General features: G+C 49.0%; 2 protein-coding genes across 2 annotated transcripts in view; both read right to left on the bottom strand.

Moving 5' to 3' along the window:
- LOC147096528 (NACHT, LRR and PYD domains-containing protein 3-like) overlaps positions 1-21,893 on the bottom strand; it is a 582,546-nt gene extending 560,653 nt beyond the window's left edge. The window contains exon 1 of the mRNA XM_085975346.1: positions 21,656-21,893. The gene's annotated coding sequence lies outside the window, so the exon portion shown is untranslated. The remainder of the gene's footprint in view (positions 1-21,655) is intronic.
- The window catches only part of LOC147096527 (NACHT, LRR and PYD domains-containing protein 3-like), a 120,314-nt gene continuing 97,444 nt past the window's right edge, over positions 1,839-24,708 (bottom strand). The window contains exons 6-12 of the mRNA XM_085975357.1: positions 21,908-23,636; positions 3,797-3,883; positions 3,485-3,655; positions 3,173-3,343; positions 2,861-3,031; positions 2,552-2,719; positions 1,839-2,379 (exon numbers count right to left, since the gene is read on the bottom strand). Of these exons, the coding sequence (XP_085831483.1) occupies positions 2,292-2,379; positions 2,552-2,719; positions 2,861-3,031; positions 3,173-3,343; positions 3,485-3,655; positions 3,797-3,883; positions 21,908-23,636 (2,585 nt within the window). The 3' untranslated portion in view covers positions 1,839-2,291. The remainder of the gene's footprint in view (positions 2,380-2,551; positions 2,720-2,860; positions 3,032-3,172; positions 3,344-3,484; positions 3,656-3,796; positions 3,884-21,907; positions 23,637-24,708) is intronic.

Raw genomic sequence — 24,708 nt, 5'->3', positions numbered from 1 at the left:
TCACTTGGAATGGTCACACAATGGGAGCAGTGACGTCATCACTTGGAATGGTCACACAATTGGAGCAGTGAGGTCATCACTTGGAATGGTCACACAATGGGAGCAGTGAGGTCATCACTTGGAATGGTCACACAATGGGAGCAGTGAGGTCATCACTTGGAATGGTCACACAATGGGAGCAGTGAGGTCATCACTTGGACTGGTCACACAATGGGAGCAGTGATGTCTTCACTTGGAATGGTCACACAATTGGAGCAGTGAGGTCATCACTTGGAATGGTGACACAATGGGAGCAGTGAGGTCATCACTTGGAATGGTAACACAATGGGAGCAGTGAGGTCATCACTTGGAATGGTCACACAATGGGAGCAGTGAGGTCATCACTTGGAATGGTCACACAATGGGAGCAGTGAGGTCATCACTTGGAATGGTCACACAATGGGAGCAGTGACATCATCACTTGGAATGGTCACACAATGGGAGCAGTGAGGTCATCACTTGGACTGTTCACACAATGGGAGCAGTGACGTCATCACTTGGAATGGTCACACAATGGGAGCAGTGAGGTCATCACTTGGAATGGTCACACAATGGGAGCAGTGAGGTCATCACTTGGAATGATCACACAATGGGAGCAGTGAGGTCATCACTTGGAATGGTCACACAATGGGAGCAGTGAGGTCATCACTTGGAATGGTCACACAATGGGAGCAGTGAGGTCATCACTTGGACTGTTCACACAATGGGAGCAGTGAGGTCATCACTTGGAATGGTCACACAATGGGAGCAGTGACGTCATCACTTGGAATGGTCACACAATTGGAGCAGTGAGGTCATCACTTGGAATGGTCACACAATGGGAGCAGTGAGGTCATCACTTGGAATGGTCACACAATGGGAGCAGTGAGGTCATCACTTGGAATGGTCACACAATGGGAGCAGTGAGGTCATCACTTGGAATGGTCACACAATGGGAGCAGTGAGGTCATCACTTGGAATGGTCACACAATGGGAGCAGTGACATCATCACTTGGACTGTTCACACAATGGGAGCAGTGAGGTCATCACTTGGAATGGTGACACAATGGGTGCAGTGAGGTCATCACTTGGAATGGTCACACAATGGGAGCAGTGAGGTCATCACTTGGAATAGTCACACAATGGGAGCAGTGACATCATCACTTGGAATGGTCACACAATGGGAGCAGTGAGGTCATCACTTGGAATGGTCACACAATGGGAGCAGTGAGGTCATCACTTGGAATGGTCACACAATGGGAGCAGTGAGGTCATCACTTGGACTGTTCACACAATGGGAGCAGTGACATCATCACTTGGAATGGTCACACAATGGGAGCAGTGAGGTCATCACTTGGACTGTTCACACAATGGGAGCAGTGACATCATTACTTGGAATGGTCACACAATGGGAGCAGTGAGGTCATCACTTGGAATGGTCACACAATGGGAGCAGTGAGGTCATCACTTGGAATGGTCACACAATGGGAGCAGTGAGGTCATCACTTGGACTGTTCACACAATGGGAGCAGTGAGGTCATCACTTGGAATGGTCACACAATGGGAGCAGTGAGGACATCACTTGGACTGTTCACAATGGGAGCAGTGACATCATCACTTGGACTGTTCACACAATGGGAGCAGTGAGGTCATCACTTGGAATGGTCACACAATGGGAGCAGTGAGGTCATCACTTGGAATGGTCACACAATGGGAGCAGTGAGGTCATCACTTGGAATGGTCACACAATGGGAGCAGTGAGGTCATCACTTGGAATGGTCACACAATGGGAGCAGTGAGGTCATCACTTGGAATGGTCACACAATGGGAGCAGTGAGGTCATCACTTGGAATGGTCACACAATGGGAGCAGTGAGGTCATCACTTGGAATGGTCACACAATGGGAGCAGTGACATCATCACTTGGAATGGTCACACAATGGGAGCAGTGAGGTCATCACTTTAAATGGTCACACAATGGGAGCAGTGAGGTCATCACTTGGAATGGTCACACAATGGGAGCAGTGAGGTCATCACTTGGACTGTTCACACAATGGGAGCAGTGACATCATCACTTGGAATGGTCACACAATGGGAGCAGTGAGGTCATCACTTGGAATGGTCACACAATGGGAGCAGTGAGGTCATCACTTGGACTGTTCACACAATGGGAGCAGTGACATCATCACTTGGACTGGTCACACAATGGGAGCAGTGAGGTCATCACTTGGACTGTTCACACAATGGGAGCAGTGAGGTCATCACTTGGACTGTTCACACTTCCACACTCAGTCTGGGTCTTGTTCCCCGCAGTAACTCCAGCTGTTTTTCTCCGGATGAACTGAACTGATTCCACCCCAGCCTGAAACAGATTAAAGATTAAACAGGAAATAAACAGATTGAACAACAGTGTAAATAACCGCGAGACTGGGGGTAATATTTCAATCATAATTACAGACAAATATTACCCAAAACAGTGACTGAATCCCACTGATATTTTATTTATTACATTAAACATTAACACAAACACTCACATGATCTGCTCCAGACTCCTGCAGGTCAGTATGAGACGGCGGAGAGCGGGGACAGATCGGTCTGTGAAGTCGTTTCCTCCCAGGTTCAGATCCGTCAGTGAGCGCATTGTACTGAGAGCGGAGGCGAGATCCTCGACACAAGGATCTGTGAGACCGACAGACCATAGCCTGGGGATCAGAGAGAGAAATAACAGGAATCAGAGTAAATTCCCAGAGTTTATTAATAACACTATTACTGATACTAATAATAATGTCCAGTGTCAGACATCCAGTTATTATAAACACAATCTCACACAGTCTGGTACTTACCCCAGTGTCTGTATTTTACAGTCCGGGTTCCTCAGAGCCACAGACAGTAGTTTCACTCCTGAATCTCCCAGTGTATTATTACTCAGGTTCAGATCCGTCAGTGAGCGGTTTGTACTGAGAGCGGAGGCGAGATCCTCGGCACAAGAATCTGTGAGACCGACAGACCATAGACTGGGGATCAGAGAGAGAAATAACAGGAATCCGAGTCAATCCCCAGAGTTTATTAATAACACTATTACTGATACTAATAATAATGTCCAGTGTCAGACATCCAGTTATTATAAACACAATCTCACACAGTCTGGTACTTACCCCAGTGTCTGTATTTTACAGTCCGGGTTCCTCAGAGCCACAGACAGTAGTTTCACTCCTGAATCTCCCAGTTTATTATTACCCAGGTTCAGATCCGTCAGTGAGCGGTTTGTACTGAGAGCGGAGGCGAGATCCTCGACACAAGAATCTGTGAGACTGTTAGCATCCAGCCTGGGGATCAGAGAGAGAAATAACAGGAATCAGAGTCAATCCCCAGAGTTTATTAATGACACTATTACTGATACTAATAATAATGTCCAGTGTCAGACATCCAGTTATTATAAACACAATCTCACACAGTCTGGTACTTACCCCAGTGTCTGTATTTTACAGTCCGGGTTCCTCAGAGCCACAGACAGTAGTTTCACTCCTGAATCTCCCAGTTTATTATTACCCAGGTTCAGATCCGTCAGTGAGCGGTTTGTACTGAGAGCGGAGGCGAGATCCTCGGCACAAGAATCTGTGAGACCGACATCCCATAGCCTGGGGATCAGAGAGAGAAATAACAGGAATCAGAGTCAATCCCCAGAGTTTATTAATAACACTATTACTGATACTAATAATAATGTTCAGTGTCAGACATCCAGTTATTATAAACACAATCTCACACAGTCTGGTACTTACCCCAGTCTCTGTATTTCACAGTCCGGGTTCCTCAGAGCCACAGACACTAATTTCATTCCTGAATCTCCCAATTGAATGCCATTCAGCCTAAAAACAGAGAGAGAGAAACAAACTGAATCAAAGTCCGGATCTGATATACTTTTCTCTCTGGGATATTACAGCAATCACTGAAAGTACTTCAGGAAATTAATCACCCGGTTTTCCCCATCGGCGACGGTCGGGCGGGGTCCGGTGGAGGGTCGGGCAGGGGCGGGGTCTGGTGGAGGGTCGGGCGGGGGCCGGGGTCTGGTGGAGGGTCGGGCGGGGCCGGGGTCGGCAGAGGGTCGGGCGGGGCCGGGGCGAGGCCGGGGGCGGCGGAGGGGCGGCCGGAGGGTTGGGTGGGGCCGGGGGCGGCGGAGGGCGGGGCCGGTGGCGGAGGGTTGGGCGGGGCCGGCGGAGGGTCGGGCGGGGCCGGTGGCGGAGGGTCGGGGCGGGGTCGGCAGAGGGTCGGGGCGGGTGTGTCCGGGGTCGGGTGTCGCGGCCTCGCTCTGGGGAATTGGGGGAAGCGGGTTTGATGACACACATTGACTTTGCCCATTGTGCTCTGTGTTCTACAGTACTGAGGTTCTACAAACACTGACATCTGCACAGAGGAGCTCGGCTGCACCCAGGCTCTCCCAGAACTCCCTCTAGATGATTATGGAGGGAGCCACAGCCCGCAGGGAGGTTCTCTTCACTTCCAGGGGGCGGAAGACACCAACACAGCCTGGGTGCACATTGCACCGTGGGGCTCAAGCAGGGACGTCGTCGGGAGGAGCAGCCTGCAGTGACACAAACCTTTCAATGATCTCAGCAGATCACAAAACGTTACTGCAAAGCCTCACTTAACCTCATCAGGCTGTGCCTCTCTTCACATCCCCATCACTCTGCCTTCCCCACCCTACTCCTGAACATCCTTACTCTCACCAACTTACCCCGCACCTCCACCCATCTCTCTCTATATTATCACATCCCCATCACTCTGCCTTCCCCACCCTACTCCTGAACATCCTTACTCTCACCAACTTACCCCGCACCTCCACCCATCTCTCTCTATATTATCACATCCCCATCACTCTGCCTTCCCCACCCTACTCCTGAACATCCTTACTCTCACCAACTTACCTTGCACCTCCACCCATCTCTCTCTATATTATCACATCCCCATCACTCTGCCTTCCCCACCCTACTCCTGAACATCCTTACTCTCACCAACTTACCCTGCACCTCCACCCATCTCTCTCTATATTATCACATCCCCATCACTCTGCCTTCCCCACCCTACTCCTGAACATCCTTACTCTCACCAACTTACCCTGCACCTCCCCCCATCTCTCTATATTATCACATCCCCATCACTCTGCCTTCCCCACCCTACTCCTGAACATCCTTACTCTCAACAACTTACCCTGCACCTCCATCCATCTCTCTCTATATTATCACATCCCCATCACTCTGCCTTCCCCACCCTACTCCTGAACATCCTTACTCTCACCAACTTACCCTGCACCTCCACCCATCTCTCTCTATATTATCACATCCCCATCACTCTGCCTTCCCCACCCTACTCCTGAACATCCTTACTCTCACCAACTTACCCTGCACCTCCACCCATCTCTCTCTATATTATCACATCCCCATCACTCTGCCTTCCCCACCCTATACCTGAACATCCTTACTCTCACCAACTTAGCCTGCACCTCCACCCATCTCTCTCTATATTATCACATCCCCATCACTCTGCCTTCCCCACCCTACTCCTGAACATCCTTACTCTCACCAACTTACCTTGTACCTCCACCCATCTCTCTCTATATTATCACATCCCCATCACTCTGCCTTCCCCACCCTACTCCTGAACATCCTTACTCTCACCAACTTACCCTGCACCTCCACCCATCTCTCTCTATATTATCACTTCCCCATCACTCTGCCTTCCCCACCCTACTCCTGAACATCCTTACTCTCACCAACTTACCCTGCACCTCCACCCATCTCTCTCTATATTATCACATCCCCATCACTCTGCCTTCCCCACCCTACTCCTGAACATCCTTACTCTCACCAACTTACCCTGCACCTCCACCCATCTCTCTATATTATCAGATCCCCATCACTCTGCCTTCCCCACCCTACTCCTGAACATCCTTACTCTCACCAACTTACCCTGCACCTCCACCCATCTCTCTCTATATTATCACATCCCCATCACTCTGCCTTCCCCACCCTACTCCTGAACATCCTTACTCTCACCAACTTACCCTGCACCTCCACCCATCTCTCTCTATATTATCACATCCCCATCACTCTGCCTTCCCCACCCTACTCCTGAACATCCTTACTCTCACCAACTTACCCTGCACCTCCACCCATCTCTCTCTATATTATCACATCCCCATCACTCTGCCTTCCCCACCCTACTCCTGAACATCCTTACTCTCACCAACTTACCCTGCACCTCCACCCATCTCTCTCTATATTATCACATCCCCATCACTCTGCCTTCCCTACCCTACTCCTGAACATCCTTACTCTCACCAACTTACCCCGCACCTCCACCCATCTCTCTCCATATTATCACATCCCCATCACTCTGCCTTCCCCACCCTACTCCTGAACATCCTTACTCTCACCAACTTACCCTGCACCTCCACCCATCTCTCTCTATATTATCACATCCCCATCACTCTGCCTTCCCCACCCTACTCCTGAACATCCTTACTCTCACCAACTTACCCTGCACCTCCACCCATCTCTCTCTATATTATCACATCCCCATCACTCTGCCTTCCCCACCCTACTCCTGAACATCCTTACTCTCACCAACTTACCCTGCACCTCCACCCATCTCTCTCTATATTATCACATCCCCATCACTCTGCCTTCCCCACCCTACTCCGGAACATCCTTACTCTCACCAACTTACCCTGCACCTCCACCCATCTCTCTCTATATTATCACATCCCCATCACTCTGCCTTCCCCACCCTACTCCTGAACATCCTTACTCTCACCAACTTAACTTGCACCTCCACCCATCTCTCTCTATATTATCACATCCCCATCACTCTGCCTTCCCCACCCTACTCCTGAACATCCTTACTCTCACCAACTTACCCTGCACCTCCACCCATCTCTCTCTATATTATCACATCCCCATCACTCTGCCTTCCCCACCCTACTCCTGAACATCCTTACTCTCACCAACTTACCCTGCACCTCCACCCATCTCTCTCTATATTATCACATCCCCATCACTCTGCCTTCCCCACCCTACTCCTGAACATCCTTACTCTCACCAACTTACCCTGCACCTCCACACATCTCTCTCTATATTATCACATCCCCATCACTCTGCCTTCCCCACCCTACTCCTGAACATCCTTACTCTCACCAACTTACCCTGCACCTCCACCCATCTCTCTCTGTATTATCACATCCCCATCACTCTGCCTTCCCCACCCTACTCCTGAACATCCTTACTCTCACCAACTTACCCTGCACCTCCACCCATCTCTCTCTATATTATCACATCCCCATCTCTCTGCCTTCCCCACCCTACTCCTGAACATCCTTACTCTCACCAACTTACCCTGCACCTCCATCCATCTCTCTCTATATTATCACATCCCCATCACTCTGCCTTCCCCACCCTACTCCTGAACATCCTTACTCTCACCAACTTACCCTGCACCTCCACCCATCTCTCTCTATATTATCACATCCCCATCTCTCTGCCTTCCCCACCCTACTCCTGAACATCCTTACTCTCACCAACTTACCCTGCACCTCCATCCATCTCTCTCTATATTATCACATCCCCATCACTCTGCCTTCCCCACCCTACTCCTGAACATCCTTACTCTCACCAACTTACCCTGCACCTCCACCCATCTCTCTCTATATTATCACATCCCCATCACTCTGCCTTCCCCACCCTACTCCTGAACATCTTTACTCTCACCAACTTACCCTGCACCTCCACCCATCTCTCTCTATATTATCACATCCCCATCACTCTGCCTTCCCCACCCTACTCCTGAACATCCTTACTCTCACCAACTTACCCTGCACCTCCACCCATCTCTCTCGATATTATCACATCCCCATCACTCTGCCTTCCCCACCCTACTCCTGAACATCCTTACTCTCACCAACTTACCCTGCACCTCCACCCATCTCTCTCTATATTATCACATCCCCATCACTCTGCCTTCCCCACCCTACTCCTGAACATCCTTCCTCTCACCAACTTACCCTGCACCTCCACCCATCTCTCTCTATATTATCACATCCCCATCACTCTGCCTTCCCCACCCTACTCCTGAACATCCTCACTCTCACCAACTTACCCTGCACCTCCACCCATCTCTCTCTTTTTTATCACAACCCCATCACTCTGCCTTCCCCACCCTACTCCTGAACATCCTTACTGTCACCAACTTACCCTGCACCTCCACCCATCTCTCTCTATATTATCACATCCCCATCACTCTGCCTTCCCCACCCTACTCCTGAACATCCTTACTCTCACCAACTTACCCTGCACCTCCACCCATCTCTCTCTATATTATCACATCCCCATCACTCTGCCTTCCACACCCTACTCCTGAACATCCTTACTCTCACCAACTTACCCTGCACCTCCACCCATCTCTCTCTATATTATCACATCCCCATCACTCTGCCTTCCCCACCCTACTCCTGAACATCCTTACTCTCACCAACTTACCCTGCACCTCCACCCATCTCTCTCTATATTATCACATCCCCATCACTCTGCCTTCCCCACCCTACTCCTGAACATCCTTACTCTCACCAACTTACCCTGCACCTCCACCCATCTCTCGCTATATTATCACATCCCCATTACTCTGCCTTCCCCACCCTACTCCTGAACATCCTTACTCTCACCAAATTACCCTGCACCTCCACCCACCTCTCTCTATATTATCACATCCCCATCACTCTGCCTTCCCCACCCTACTCCTGAACATCCTTACTCTCACCAACTTACCTTGCACCTCCACCCATCTCTCTCTATATTATCACATCCCCATCACTCTGCCTTCCCCACCCTACTCCTGAACATCCTTACTCTCACCAACTTACCCTGCACCTCCACCCATCTCTCTCTATATTATCACATCCCCATCACTCTGCCTTCCCCACCCTACTCCTGAACATCCTTACTCTCACCAACTTACCCTGCACCTCCACCCATCTCTCTCTATATTATCAGATCCCCATCACTCTGCCTTCCCCACCCTACTCCTGAACATCCTTACTCTCACCAACTTACCCTGCACCTCCACCCATCTCTCTCTATATTATCACATCCCCATCACTCTGCCTTCCCCACCCTTCTCCTGAACATCCTTACTCTCACCAACTTACCCTGCACCTCCACCCATCTCTCTCTATATTATCACATCCCCATCACTCTGCCTTCCCCACCCTACTCCTGAACATCCTTACTCTCACCAACTTACCCTGCACCTCCACCCATCTCTCTCTATATTATCACATCCCCATCACTCTGCCTTCCCCACCCTACTCCTGAACATCCTTACTCTCACCAACTTACCCTGCACCTCCACCCATCTCTCTCTATATTATCACATCCCCATCACTCTGCCTTCCCCACCCTACTCCTGAACATCCTTACTCTCACCAACTTACCCTGCACCTCCACCCATCTCTCTCTATATTATCACATCCCCATCACTCTGCCTTCCCCACCCTACTCCTGAACATCCTTACTCTCACCAACTTACCCAGCACCTCCACCCATCTCTCTCTATATTATCACATCCCCATCACTCTGCCTTCCCTACCCTACTCCTGAACATCCTTACTCTCACCAACTTACCTTGCACCTCCACCCATCTCTCTCTATATTATCACATCCCCATCACTCTGCCTTCCCCACCCTACTCCTGAACATCCTTACTCTCACCAACTTACCCTGCACCTCCACCCATCTCTCTCTATATTATCACATCCCCATCACTCTGCCTTCCCCACCCTACTCCTGAACATCCTTACTCTCACCAACTTACCCTGCACCTCCACCCATCTCTCTCTATATTATCACATCCCCATCACTCTGCCTTCCCCACCCTACTCCTGAACATCCTTACTCTCACCAACTTACCCTGCACCTCCACCCACCTCTCTCTATATTATCACATCCCCATCACTCTGCCTTCCCCACCCTACTCCTGAACATCCTTACTCTCACCAACTTACCTTGCACCTCCACCCATCTCTCTCTATATTATCACATCCCCATCACTCTGCCTTCCCCACCCTACTCCTGAACATCCTTACTCTCACCAACTTACCCTGCACCTCCACCCATCTCTCTCTATATTATCACATCCCCATCACTCTGCCTTCCCCACCCTACTCCTGAACATCCTTACTCTCACCAACTTACCCTGCACCTCCACCCATCTCTCTCTATATTATCACATCCCCATCACTCTGCCTTCCCCACCCTACTCCTGAACATCCTTACTCTCACCAACTTACCCTGCACCTCCACCCATCTCTCTCTATATTATCACATCCCCATCACTCTGCCTTCCCCACCCTTCTCCTGAACATTCTTACTCTCACCAACTTACCCTGTACCTCCACCCATCTCTCTCTATATTATCACATCCCCATCACTCTGCCTTCCCCACCCTACTCCTGAACATCCTTACTCTCACCAACTTACCCTGCACCTCCACCCATCTCTCTCTATATTATCACATCCCCATCACTCTGCCTTCCCCACCCTACTCCTGAACATCCTTACTCTCACCAACTTACCCTGCACCTCCACCCATCTCTCTCTATATTATCACATCCCCATCACTCTGCCTTCCCCACCCTACTCCTGAACATCCTTACTCTCACCAACTTACCCAGCACCTCCAACCATCTCTCTCTATATTATCACATCCCCATCACTCTGGCTTCCCCACCCTACTCCTGAACATCCTTACTCTCACCAACTTACCCTGCACCTCCACCCATCTCTCTCTATATTATCACATCCCCATCACTCTGCCTTCCCCACCCTACTCCTGAACATCCTTACTCTCACCAACTTACCCTGCACCTCCACCCATCTCTCTCTATATTATCACATCCCCATCACTCTGCCTTCCCCACCCTACTCCTGAACATCCTTACTCTCACCAACTTACCCTGCACCTCCTCCCATCTCTCTCTATATTATCACATCCCCATCACTCTGCCTTCCCCACCCGACTCCTGAACATCCTTACTCTCACCAACTTACCCTGCACCTCCACCCATCTCTCTCTATATTATCACATCCCCATCACTCTGCCTTCCCCACCCTACTCCTGAACATCCTTACTCTCACCAACTTACCCTGCACCTCCACCCATCTCTCTCTATATTATCACATCCCCATCACTCTGCCTTCCCCACCCTACTCCTGAACATCCTTACTCTCACCAACTTACCCTGCACCTCCACCCATCTCCCTCTATATTATCACATCCCCATCACTCTGCCTTCCCTACCCTACTCCTGAACATCCTTACTCTCACTAACTTACCCTGCACCTCCACCCATCTCTCTCTATATTATCACATCCCCATCACTCTGCCTTCCCCACCCTACTCCTGAACATTCTTACTCTCACCAACTTACCTTGCACCTCCACCCATCTCTCTCTATATTATCACACCCCCATCACTCTGCCTTCCCCACCCTACTCCTGAACATCCTTACTCTCACCAACTTACCCTGCACCTCCACCCATCTCTCTCTATATTATCACATCCCCATCACTCTGCCTTCCCCACCCTACTCCTGAACATCCTTACTCTCACCAACTTACCCTGCACCTCCACCCATCTCTCTCTATATTATCACATCCCCATCACTCTGCCTTCCCCACCCTACTCCTGAACATCCTTACTCTCACCAACTTACCCTGCACCTCCACCCATCTCTCTCTATATTATCACATCCCCATCACTCTGCCTTCCCCACCCTACTCCTGAACATCCTTACTCTCACCAACTTACCCTGCACCTCCACCCATCTCTCTCTATATTATCACATCCCCATCACTCTGCCTTCCCCACCCTACTCCTGAACATCCTTACTCTCACCAACTTACCCTGCACCTCCACCCATCTCTCTCTATATTATCACATCCCCATCACTCTGCCTTCCCCACCCTACTCCTGAACATCCTTACTCTCACCAACTTACCTAGCACCTCCACCCATCTCTCTCTATATTATCACATCCCCATCACTCTGCCTTCCCCACCCTACTCCTGAACATCCTTACTCTCACCAACTTACACTGCACCTCCACCCATCTCTCTCTATATTATCACATCCCCATCACTCTGCCTTCCCCACCCTACTCCTGAACATCCTTACTCTCACCAACTTACCCTGCACCTCCACCCATCTCTCTATATTATCACATCCCCATCACTCTGCCTTCCCCACCCTACTCCTGAACACCCTTACTCTCACCAACTTACCTTGCACCTCCACCCATCTCTCTCTATATTATCACATCCCCATCACTCTGCCTTCCCCACCCTACTCCTGAACATCCTTACTCTCACCAACTTACCCTGCACCTCCACCCATCTCTCTCTATATTATCACATCCCCATCACTCTGCCTTCCCCACCCTACTCCTGAACATCCTTACTCTCACCAACTTACCCTGCACCTCCACCCATCTCTCTCTATATTATCACATCCCCATCACTCTGCCTTCCCCACCCTACTCCTGAACATCCTTACTCTCACCAACTTACCCTGCACCTCCACCCATCTCTCTCTATATTATCACATCCCCATCACTCTGCCTTCCCCACCCTACTCCTGAACATCCTTACTCTCACCAACTTACCTTGCACCTCCACCCATCTCTCTCTATATTATCACATCCCCATCACTCTGCCTTCCCCACCCTACTCCTGAACATCCTTACTCTCACCAACTTACCCTGCACCTCCACCCATCTCTCTCTATATTATCACATCCCCATCACTCTGCCTTCCCCACCCTACTCCTGAACATCCTTACTCTCACCAACTTACCCTGCACCTCCACCCATCTCTCTCTATATTATCGCATCCCCATCACTCTGCCTTCCCCACCCTACTCCTGAACATCCTTACTCTCACCAACTTACCCTGCACCTCCACCCATCTCTCTCTATATTATCACATCCCCATCACTCTGCCTTCCCCACCCTACTCCTGAACATCCTTACTCTCACCAACTTACCCTGCACCTCCACCCATCTCTCTCTATATTATCACATCCCCATCACTCTGCCTTCCCCACCCTACTCCTGAACATCCTTACTCTCACCAACTTACCCTGCACCTCCACCCATCTCTCTCTATATTATCACACCCCCATCACTCTGCCTTCCCCACCCTACTCCTGAACATCCTTACTCTCACCAACTTACCCTGCACCTCCACCCATCTCTCTCTATAGTATCACATCCCCATCACTCTGCCTTCCCCACCCTACTCCTGAACATCCTTACTCTCACCAACTTACCCTGCACCTCCACCCATCTCTCTCTATATTATCACATCCCCATCACTCTGCCTTCCCCACCCTACTCCTGAACATCCTTACTCTCACCAACTTACCTTGCACCTCCACCCATCACTCTCTATATTATCACATCCCCATCACTCTGCCTTCCCCACCCTACTCTTGAACATCCTTACTCTCACCAACTTACCCTGCACCTCCACCCATCTCTCTCTTTATCACATTCCCATCACTCTGCCTTCCCCACCCTACTCCTGAACATCCTTACTCTCACCAACTTACCCTGCACGTCCACCCATCTCTCTCTATATTATCACATCCCCATCACTCTGCCTTCCTCACCCTACTCCTGAACATCCTTACTCTCACCAACTTACCTTGCATCTCCACCCATCTCTCTCTATATTATCACATCCCCATCACTCTGCCTTCCCCACCCTACTCCTGAACATCCTTACTCTCACCAACTTACCCTGCACCTCCACCCATCTCTCTCTATATTATCACATCCCCATCACTCTGCCTTCCCCACCCTACTCCTGAACATCCTTACTCTCACCAACTTACCCTGCACCTCCACCCATCTCTCTCTATATTATCACATCCCCATCACTCTGCCTTCCCCACCCTAATCCTGAACATCCTTACTCTCACCAACTTACCCTGCACCTCCACCCATCTCTCTCTATATTATCACATCCCCATCACTCTGCCTTCCCCACCCTACTCCTGAACATCCTTACTCTCACCAACTTACCCTGCACCTCCACCCATCTCTCTCTATATTATCACATCCCCATCACTCTGCCTTCCCCACCCTACTCCTGAACATCCTTACTCTCACCAACTTACCCTGCACCTCCACCCATCTCTCTGTATTATCACATCCCCATCACTCTGCCTTCCCCACCCTACTCCTGAACATCCTTACTCTCACCAACTTACCCTGCACCTCCACCCATCTCTCTGTATTATCACATCCCCATCACTCTGCCTTCCCCACCCTACTCCTGAACATCCTTACTCTCACCAACTTACCCTGCACCTCCACCCATCTCTCTCTATATTATCACATCCCCATCACTCTGCCTTCCCCACCCTACTCCTGAACATCCTTACTCTCACCAACTTACCCTGCACCTCCACCCATCTCTCTCTATATTATCACAACCCCATCACTCTGCCTTCCCCACCCTACTCCTGAACATCCTTACTCTCACCAACTTACCCTGCACCTCCACCCATCTCTCTCTATATTATCACATCCCCATCACTCTGCCTTCCCCACCCTACTCCTGAACATCCTTACTCTCACCAACTTACCCTGCACCTCCCCCCATCTCTCGCTATATTATCACATCCCCATCACTTTGCCTTCCCCATCCTACTCCTGAACATCCTTACTCTCACCAACTTACCCTGCACCTCCACCCATCTCTCTCTATATTATCACATCCCCATCACTCTGCCTTCCCCACCCTACTCCTGAACATCCTTACTCTCACCAACTTACCCTGCACCTCCACCCATCTCTCTCTATATTATCACAACCCCATCACTCTGCCTTCCCCACCCCACTCCTGAACATCCTTACTCTCACCAACTTACCCTGCACCTCCACCCATCTCTCTCTATATTATCACATCCCCATCACTCTGCCTTCCCCACCCTTCTCCTGAACATCCTTACTCTCACCAACTTACCCTGCACCTCCACCCATCTCTCTCTATATTATCACATCCCCATCACTCTGCCTTCCCCACCCTACTCCTGAACATCCTTACTCTCACCAACTTACCCTGCACCTCCACCCATCTCTCTCTATATTATCACATCCCCATCACTCTGCCTTCCCCACCCTACTCCTGAACATCCTTACTCTCACCAACTTACACTGCACCTCCAGCCATCTCTCTCTATATTATCACATCCCCATCACTCTGCCTTCCCCACCCTACTCCTGAACATCCTTACTCTCACCAACTTACCCTGCACCTCCACCCATCTCTCTGTATTATCACATCCCCATCACTCTGCCTTCCCCACCCTACTCCTGAACATTCTTACTCTCACCAACTTACCCCGCACCTCCACCCATCTCTCTCTATATTATCACATCCCCATCACTCTGCCTTCCCCACCCTATACCTGAACATCCTTACTCTCACCAACTTACCCTGCACCTCCACCCATCTCTCTCTATATTATCACATCCCCATCACTCTGCCTTCCCCACCCTACTCCTGAACATCCTTACTCTCACCAACTTACCCCGCACCTCCACCCATCTCTCTCTATATTATCACATCCCCATCACTCTGCCTTCCCCACCCTACTCCTGAACATCCTTACTCTCACCAACTTACCCTGCACCTCCACCCATCTCTCTCTATATTATCACATCCCCATCACTCTGCCTTCCCCACCCTACTCCTGAACATCCTTACTCTCACCAACTTACCCTGCACCTCCACCCATCTCTCTCTATATTATCACATCCCCATCACTCTGCCTTCCCCACCCTACTCCTGAACATCCTTACTCTCACCAACTTACCCTGCACCTCCACCCATCTCTCTCTATATTATCACATCCCCATCACTCTGCCTTCCCCACCCTACTCCTGAACATCCTTACTCTCACCAACTTACCCTGCACCTCCACCCATCTCTCTCTATATTATCACATCCCCATCACTCTGCCTTCCCCACCCTACTCCTGAACATCCTTACTCTCACCAACTTACCCTGCACCTCCACCCATCTCTCTCTATATTATCACATCCCCATCACTCTGCCTTCCCCACCCTACTCCTGAACATCCTTACTCTCACCAACTTACCCTGCACCTCCACCCATCTCTCTCTATATTATCACATCCCCATCACTCTGCCTTCCCCACCCTACTCCTGAACATCCTTACTCTCACCAACTTACACTGCACCTCCAGCCATCTCTCTCTATATTATCACATCCCCATCACTCTGCCTTCCCCACCCTACTCCTGAACATCCTTACTCTCACCAACTTACCTTGCACCTCCACCCATCTCTCTCTATATTATCACATCCCCATCACTCTGCCTTCCCTACCCTACTCCTGAACATCCTTACTCTCACCAACTTACCCTGCACCTCCACCCATCTCTCTCTATATTATCACATCCCCATCACTCTGCCTTCCCCACCCTACTCCTGAACATCCTTACTCTCACCAACTTACCCTGCACCTCCACCCATCTCTCTCTATATTATCACATCCCCATCACTCTGCCTTCCCCACCCTACTCCTGAACATCCTTACTCTCACCAACTTACCCTGCACCTCCACCCATCTCTCTCTATATTATCACATCCCCATCACTCTGCCTTCCCCACCCTACTCCTGAACATCCTTACTCTCACCAACTTACCCTGCACCTCCACCCATCTCTCTCTATATTATCACATCCCCATCACTCTGCCTTCCCCACCCTACTCCTGAACATTCTTACTCTCACCAACTTACCCTGCACCTCCACCCATTCCTCTCTATCGATATTATCACATCCCCATCTCACGAGTCACCCCTCACACTCACCCTCATCCTAGTCCAATCATACCAACTAACAACACACAAGGATAGGCAATTGTGTGTTTTAGCCAATGTTCATGTGAAGTTTCTGTTAATGTGGTGTGAAACATTGAAATCTTTATTTTCAACACTTTCCGTTCTTCGAAAGATTTGTGTACATGTTTGGAAGTGGCTTAGTGAGTTGCAGTGAATGGTGAGACATAACGGTAGCCCCCGCAATGCTGATGAGTGTGACAGGAATGGTTTGGGCATTGTACGGATGCTTTGTGTTGTTGGTGTGGGCTGGTGTTAACCTGGCGCATCATGTGTCATCCAGGGCGAGCAGCACCAAGTGAAGAAACTCTGGCCTTGGGGAGGCCATCTCTGGTGACCCGGTCAGCAATGTGGCCGGGTGTTGATGCCCTCTGTGCTGTGCAGCATCAGGAGTTGTGGAGAAGGTTGGTGTTGTTGTTGGTGCTGCTGGTGTCCCTGGTGCTGCTGGTGTTGGGGCTGATCGTGGTGAGACTCTGAGGCACAAGGTGAGACAGTATAAACCAGACCCATGCTGGTGTAATAGATGGCAGGTGAACTTGAGATGTCAGAAGCAATCTGTTAATGGTGAGAGAGGTTGTTCCAATGAGGTGACACTGGATAGAGAGTTTGCTCCAAACACTTGCAACCTGCATAATGCTCAATCTGTCTTCCAAATGCAGTAAGCAACAGCTTCTGAGCTTGGAAAGTGAACAGCTGTGAGATGGGAGCTTTTATAGCACATTTCCAGCTGTCAAGTAATGAAATGATTCCATGGCCTTTCAACTCCCGCCCTGGTTACCTGACGTGATCCCCGAGCAGCGTGGACCACAGGAACATAGGGTCTGATGAAAGGGAGGAACTGAAAGAAATCAGTATTTGTAGGGAAATGGTGTTAGGGAAATTGATGGGATTGAAGGCCGATAAATCCCCAGGGCCTGATAATCTACATCCTAGGGTACTTAAGGAAGTGGCCCTAGAAATAGTAGATGCATTGCTGATCATCTGCCAACATTTGATGGAATCTGGAACAGTACCCATGGATTGGAGGGTAGCTAATGTTACCCCACTGTTCAAAAAAGGTGGTAGAGAGAAAACAGGGAATTACAGACCGGTAAGCCTGACATCGGTAGTGAGGAAAATGCTAGAGTCCATTATAAAAGATGTAATAGCAGAGCACTTGGAAAACAGTGACAGGATCGGACAAAGTCAACATGGATTTACAAAAGGTAAATCGTGCTTGAATAATCTACTGGAATTTTTTGAGGATGTAACTGGTAAAATAGATAAGGGAGAACCAGTGGATGTGGTGTATTTGGACTTTCAGAAGGCTTTCGATAAGGTCCCACATAAGAGATTAGCGTGTAAAGTTAAGGCACATGGGATTGGGGGGCAAGGTATTGACTTCGATAGAGAACTGGTTGGTAGATAGAAAGCAAAGAGTTGGAATAAACGGGTCTTTTTCTGAGAGGCAGGCAGTGACTAGTGGGGTATCGCAGGGATCGGTCCATGGACCCCAGCTATTCACAATATATATTAATGATCTAGACAAGGGAACGAGATGTAATATCTCCAAATTTGCAGATGACACAAAGCTGGGTGGGCGTGTGTGTTGTGAGGAGGATGCCGAGAAACTACAGGATGATTTGGACAGGTTGGGTGATTGGGCAGAAGCATGGCAGATGCAATACAACGTGGATAAATGTGAGGTTATCCACTTTGGTGTCAAAAACAGGAAGGCAGATTATTATCTGAATGGCAATAGATTGGGAGAAGGGGAAGTGCAATGAGACCTGGGTGTCCTTGTGCACCAGTCGCTGAAGGTAAGCATGCAGGTACAGCAGGCGGTTAAGGTGGCAAATGGTATGTTGGCCTTCGTAGTGAGAGGGTTTGAGTACAGGAACAAGGAGGTCTTGCTGCAGTTGTACAGGGCCTTGGTGAGACCGCACCTTGAGTATTGTGTGCAGTTTTGGTCGCCTTATCTGAGGAAGGATTTTCTTGCCATGGAAGGAGTGCAGCGAAGATTCACCAGGCTGATACCTGGGATGGCAGGAATGACGTATGAAGAGAGATTGGGTCGATTGGGCTTGTACTCGCTGGAGTTTAGAAGAATGAGAGGGGATCTCATTGAAACTTATAAAATTCTAACCGGACTAGACAGACTAGATGCAGGAAGGATGTTCCCGATGGCGGGGGAGTCCAGAACCAGGGGTCACAGTCTAAAGGATAAGGGGTAGACCTTTTAGGACAGAAAAGAGGAATTTCTTCACCCAGAGAGTGGTGAACCTGTGGAATTCTCCACCACAGAGGGCAGCAGAGGCCAATTCATTAAATATATTCAAGGAGGAGTTGGATATATTTCTTAAGGCTAAAGGGATCAAGGGGTATGGGGAGAAAGCAGGGACAGGGTACTGAATTTGGATGATCAGCCATGATCGCATTGAATGGCGGAGCAGGCTCGAGGGGCCGATTGGCCGACTCCTTCTTCTATCTTCTATGTTTCTATGTAAACTCTGAAGGCGAGCTGAAAATAGTTGTTACTGTAATCCTCTGTTAACAAGGTTATAATGACCTGAATTGCCTCCCCCGCCGCTACGTGTCGGGTCTGCTCTGCTCTGACAGACCTGACATTTGGGAAAGGCACGTGGTGGCGGGTTGACAGCGGGGTCCCGGCCCACTGGGGAAAAATCCATTTTCCCACCCGACCCGCCACTGATCGCGTCCGCTGACCCCTGTGAAATTACCCCCTCACTGGGAATGTATCTCACTCTGTCCAACTGCCCATATATTCAGGGATTGTCCGTTAATGTATTTATTAAATAAAGTGCTGTCTGTGTGGAGCCTTTAAATGTCCCTCAGTCCGGTCTCATTCCCTGATGATCAGAATTACCCTCCTGGAGCTCAGTGACCGGCCTCGTCATGTTTGGAGAAACTTGTCTCAGTTCTGCTGCTCCTTAAATCCCGGATTTTATGGGAATCGGTCGAATTTCCCAGAATTAAATGATAAAGCGGTGATTCCCTGTGCTTTCTACTCTGTGCATTATATTAATCTGTACAATAACTCTGGGTGAGTTATATTGTGAAACGCTCACTGCTGCTGTAAAATCCGCCCCCCAGGATTTTATATAACAAGGAGAATTTATTCTGAAATAAAAACAGGAAATGCTGGAAATACCCGGCAGGTCAGGCAGCATCTACAGAGAGAGAAACAGAGTTAATGTTTCAGGACAAGGACCCCTCGTCAGAACTGGAACAAGTTACAGATGTAACAGATGTTTAAGCAAGTGTCGGGGCCGGGAAAGGTGGGGGGAGCGGAGGACAGAACAAAAGGGAAGGTCTGTGATAGGGTGGAAGACAGGAGAGATTAAATGTGGAGGCTGGTGGGGTGAAAGGTGAAGACAAGGGGAACCTATCGTGGTTCTGGGAGGGAGGGGCAGGGGTGAGAGCAGAAGTGCGGGAAACAGAACAGACACGGTCAAGAGCCGCGTCAACCACGGTAGAGGGGAATCCTCGGTTGAGGGAAAAGGAAGACATGTCGGAAGCACTGGATGGAACGTGGCATCATCAGAAAAACTGGGAGAATGGGCCAGCGTCCTTACAGGAAGTGAGGTGGGAGGAAGTGTATTCCAGGTAGCTGTGGGAGTCAGAGGGCTTATAGTGAATGTTTGTCAATAGCAGCAAGAGAGTTTATTCTGTCCCGTTACAAGTTTTAAATGTCCCTGTGCTCCTAGTTTATAGGGGAGGGGAGTCTCTCACTTTATTCCCATTATTAAACTGGCTCTACATTTATTTCAGGGGTAACTGGCCCGGCAGTTTTTGGGGAATTTTTGAAGTTCCCTCCCCGAGCGGGGCCTCACACACAGGGGGTGGATTATGGGGAATTCCCGGGTTCACTGCCCCCGGTTTACCCAGGAGCCGCCCGCTGTGTGCGAGGCCCCACCGCTGGCTGGTGTATGTCTGTACTCTGGTTAGATTGGAACCTTTTCACCGGCAGGTTTAAGATCCTGAATATCAATCTTTACTCAATGTTCAGGACTGTGAATAATTGTAAACATTTACAGCTGAAAGAATTCCCGATTCCCCAATATTCCCAATCCAGGAAACTAACCCCTCGACAGGACACACTCTGCACGGTATTGGAGTAAATATCGAACTGTTAGTGATTTAAACTCGGGTTTCTCTCCTGTTTCTAGTTGAAATGGTGGATGTGGAAAATATTTTTAATTAATTTTATCTTTACTGCCGGATTATATTTTATATGTTTACCTGTCCAGCCTTATTAAATATGATTTATTGTAATTAAATTATCAGACTCTCAGTGACCTGTATCTGCTGATCCGATAAAGACTGTAAAATCCCTACTTGTTCACAAGGATCCATTTTAGATTCTCCAGTCCTGAGGGAATTACTGACCGATCATATTATTATTGGTCATATTTGTGTTGAATCCGCTTCTCCCTGGTTTAACTGAACTGTTTGTTTCTCTACATTACGGAGCAACAACACAGTCCGTGACTGTTCTACAATTCACCCAACAGTTAGAGACAAATAAACAGTTACCTCAAAACCCAGCATTTGTGCAGTACGGGTCCCAGCCGCTGGAATCCTTCACACTGAATGGAGCAACAACACAATCCGTGACTGTTCTACAATTCACCCAACAGTTAGAGACAAATAAACAGTTACCTCAACACCCGGCATTTGTGCAGTACGGGTCCCAGCCGCTGGAGTCCTTCACACTGAATGGAGCAACAACACAATCCGTGACTGTTCTACAATTCACCCAACAGTTAGAGACAAATAAACAGTTACCTCAACACCCGGCATTTGTGCAGTACGGGTCCCAGCCGCTGGAGTCCTTCACACTGAATGGAGCAACAACACAATCCGTGACTGTTCTACAATTCACCCAACAGTTAGAGACAAATAAACAGTTACCTCAACACCCGGCATTTGTGCAGTACGGGTCCCAGCCGCTGGAGTCCTTCACACTGAATGGAGCAGCATCCTAGATCGAGGTATTTTATTGAATCACAGAGTCCAATGACGTGAGACAGGACCACACAGTCAATCGGGGTCAATCTCAATCCAGTAAATGTAAGTGTTTCCACAGATCCCACTGTGGTCTGAGCCAGTGCTTTATTCTGAGACTCAAACAGGTAGTGGAATGTGTTCAGGAGGTCCCTTTCACTCTCTCTGTTTCCAATCTGTCCTTCAATCTTCTCCTTCACCCAGTCAATCACTCGGCAGGTGGTTTGATGAAGAAATCGACCCAGAAACTTCTCCAGGGGCCGAGCTGCCCGTGGGGAGGAGAGACCAGCAACAAAACGGAGAAATATCTCAAATCGCCCATCTTCCTTGCTGTGGGATTCTCTGAGGAGTTTCAGGATGTCCCCAGGATCTGGAGTCAGGAATTGTGCGAGTGCGGCTACAAACTCTTGGATGGTGAGGTGCGGGAATGTGTACACCACGCTCTGGGCAGATTCATCTCTCTCCAAAAGTTCCATCATGAACCCAGACAGGAACTGGGAAGGTTGCAGATTGTACTTGATCAAATCTCCATTTCCAAACACAATCTTCTTCTCGGAGACTCCTGTGAAGGCCATCTCACCGAGCTTCAGTAACACATCACGGGGGCTTGCAATCTCTCGGCCATGGTTTTTCAAAATGTTGTAAATATAGTAGGAATATAGTTGGGTGATGGTCTTGGGAACTCGCTGCTGATTCCTGTCTCTTTGTGTAAAGAAGGGGCCCAGTGACAGACCGAGGATCCAGCAGTAGGAAGGGTTGTAGCACATTGTGTACAGGATCTCGTTCTCCTCCACATGTTTGAAAACAGCTGCTGCCACCGTCTGATCTTCAAAAAACTTGTTGAAATATTCCTTCCGTTCTTCACCAACAAATCCCAGGATTTCAGCCCAGACACTGATCTCAGCCTTTTCCAATAAATGTAATGCAGTGGGGCGGCTGGTCACTAGCACTGAACATCCTGGGAGCAGCTTGTGCTGTATTAAACTGTACACAATGTCAGACACTTCACACCAGTCTTCAGGATCTGTGCACCTGTGCTGAGGTTCAGTATTTCTCCGATTGTCAGCAAAATCGATCCTGTCCTTGAATTCATCCAAACCATCGAATATAAATAGCAATACCTCTGGGTTCTTCCAGAGCTCCCTAAGAATATTCCCAAAGTAAGGATACTGATCCAGTATCAGATTCCTCAGGTTTATTCTACAGTTAATAGCGTTCAAATCCCGGAATTTAAAGCTGAAAACAAATTGAAAGTTTGGGTATATTTTCCCAGTGGCCCAGTCATGAACAATCTTTTGTATCATTGTTGTTTTTCCAATCCCAGGGACTCCGCTCACTGCTCCTGAACTCCCAGATTTGGATTTTCTCTGGGAAAAACTGCTGTGGAACAATTGATCAGTTCGGATTTTTTCCAGCACTCCCCGGAGATGTTGTTTTCTCCACTCTTCATGGGCTCGGCCTCTTGCCAGCAGTTCATGTTCTACAAGTGTCCGATCTCGAACAGTCGAAATGATCGTTAGTTCAGCGTATCGATCAACCAGCTGGAAAATCTTAACCTTCTCCCTTATTAGGATCGTGTTCAGTCTCAGTGTTTCAGTTTGTACCCGGAGTGTTTCCTTGTGTTTCTGCTGAACATCTTCAATTAGAACAGACAGAAAGTGGTTTCAATGTTAGTTGTATTGACAAAAAACAACTTCTCAATAACATTTAATGTTCAGTAAAATATGGCACGGTTTATTTCACAGCTTCAATAGACGTGCGTGTAGAAATTAAATCTCAGTTAATGGAAACCTCGCTTGAAAGTGAACAATGGGCGAGAAAAGTTTCAAATCCTCACTTGATTCTAATATTCACTGAACATGGAGGTTTCAATGAAGGTGATATTTTCCCTCTGTGCTTTAGAAATCACATTACAAATCCACACATGATCCTGTTTATATGACAGTAGAAGTTCTAGTGGATCAAACTCTGAAACCGTCAGTGGTGATTCCCTTCTGAAGCAATGGAAAACGGGATTGATCGCTCACCGAGAGGGACAATGTGCAGAAGACCCGCCGTTAGTGTATCAGACCGTGGGCTGGTTATCTGTGTTAGTGTGTACACTGGGAGAGGGACAGACTGTGAATGGACAGAACTTGCACTGTTACTGTATCAGACCGTGGGCAGGTTATCTGGGTTAGTGTGTACACTGGGAGAGGGACAGACTGTGAATGGTCAGAACTTGCACTGTTACTGTATCAGACCGTGGGCAGGTTATCTGGGTTAGTGTGTACACTGGGAGAGGGACAGACTGTGAATGGACAGAACTTGCACAGTTACTGTATCAGACCGTGGGCAGGTTATCTGGGTTAGTGTGTACACTGGGAGAGGGACAGACTGTGAATGGACAGAACTTGCACTGTTACTGTATCAGACCGTGGGCAGGTTATCTGGGTTAGTGTGTACACGGGGAGAGGGACAGACTGTGAATGGACAGAACTTGCACTGTTACTGTATCAGACCGTGGGCAGGTTATCTGGGTTAGTGTGTACACTGGGAGAGGGACAGACTGTGAATGGACAGAACTTGCACTGTTACTGTATCAGACCGTGGGCAGGTTATCTGGGTTAGTGTGTACACTGGGAGAGGGACAGACTGTGAATGGACAGAACTTGCACTGTTACTGTATCAGGCCGTGGGCAGGTTATCTGGGTTAGTGTGTACACTGG

Source organism: Somniosus microcephalus, unplaced genomic scaffold (assembly GCF_052327205.1).
Source record: "Somniosus microcephalus isolate GS21.2 unplaced genomic scaffold, FLI_Smic_1.0 unresolved_chr1, whole genome shotgun sequence".
NCBI lineage: Eukaryota > Metazoa > Chordata > Chondrichthyes > Squaliformes > Somniosidae > Somniosus > Somniosus microcephalus.
The sequence above is the reverse complement of the archived record's forward strand: the minus strand, read 5'-3'. Positions and strand labels throughout refer to the sequence as shown.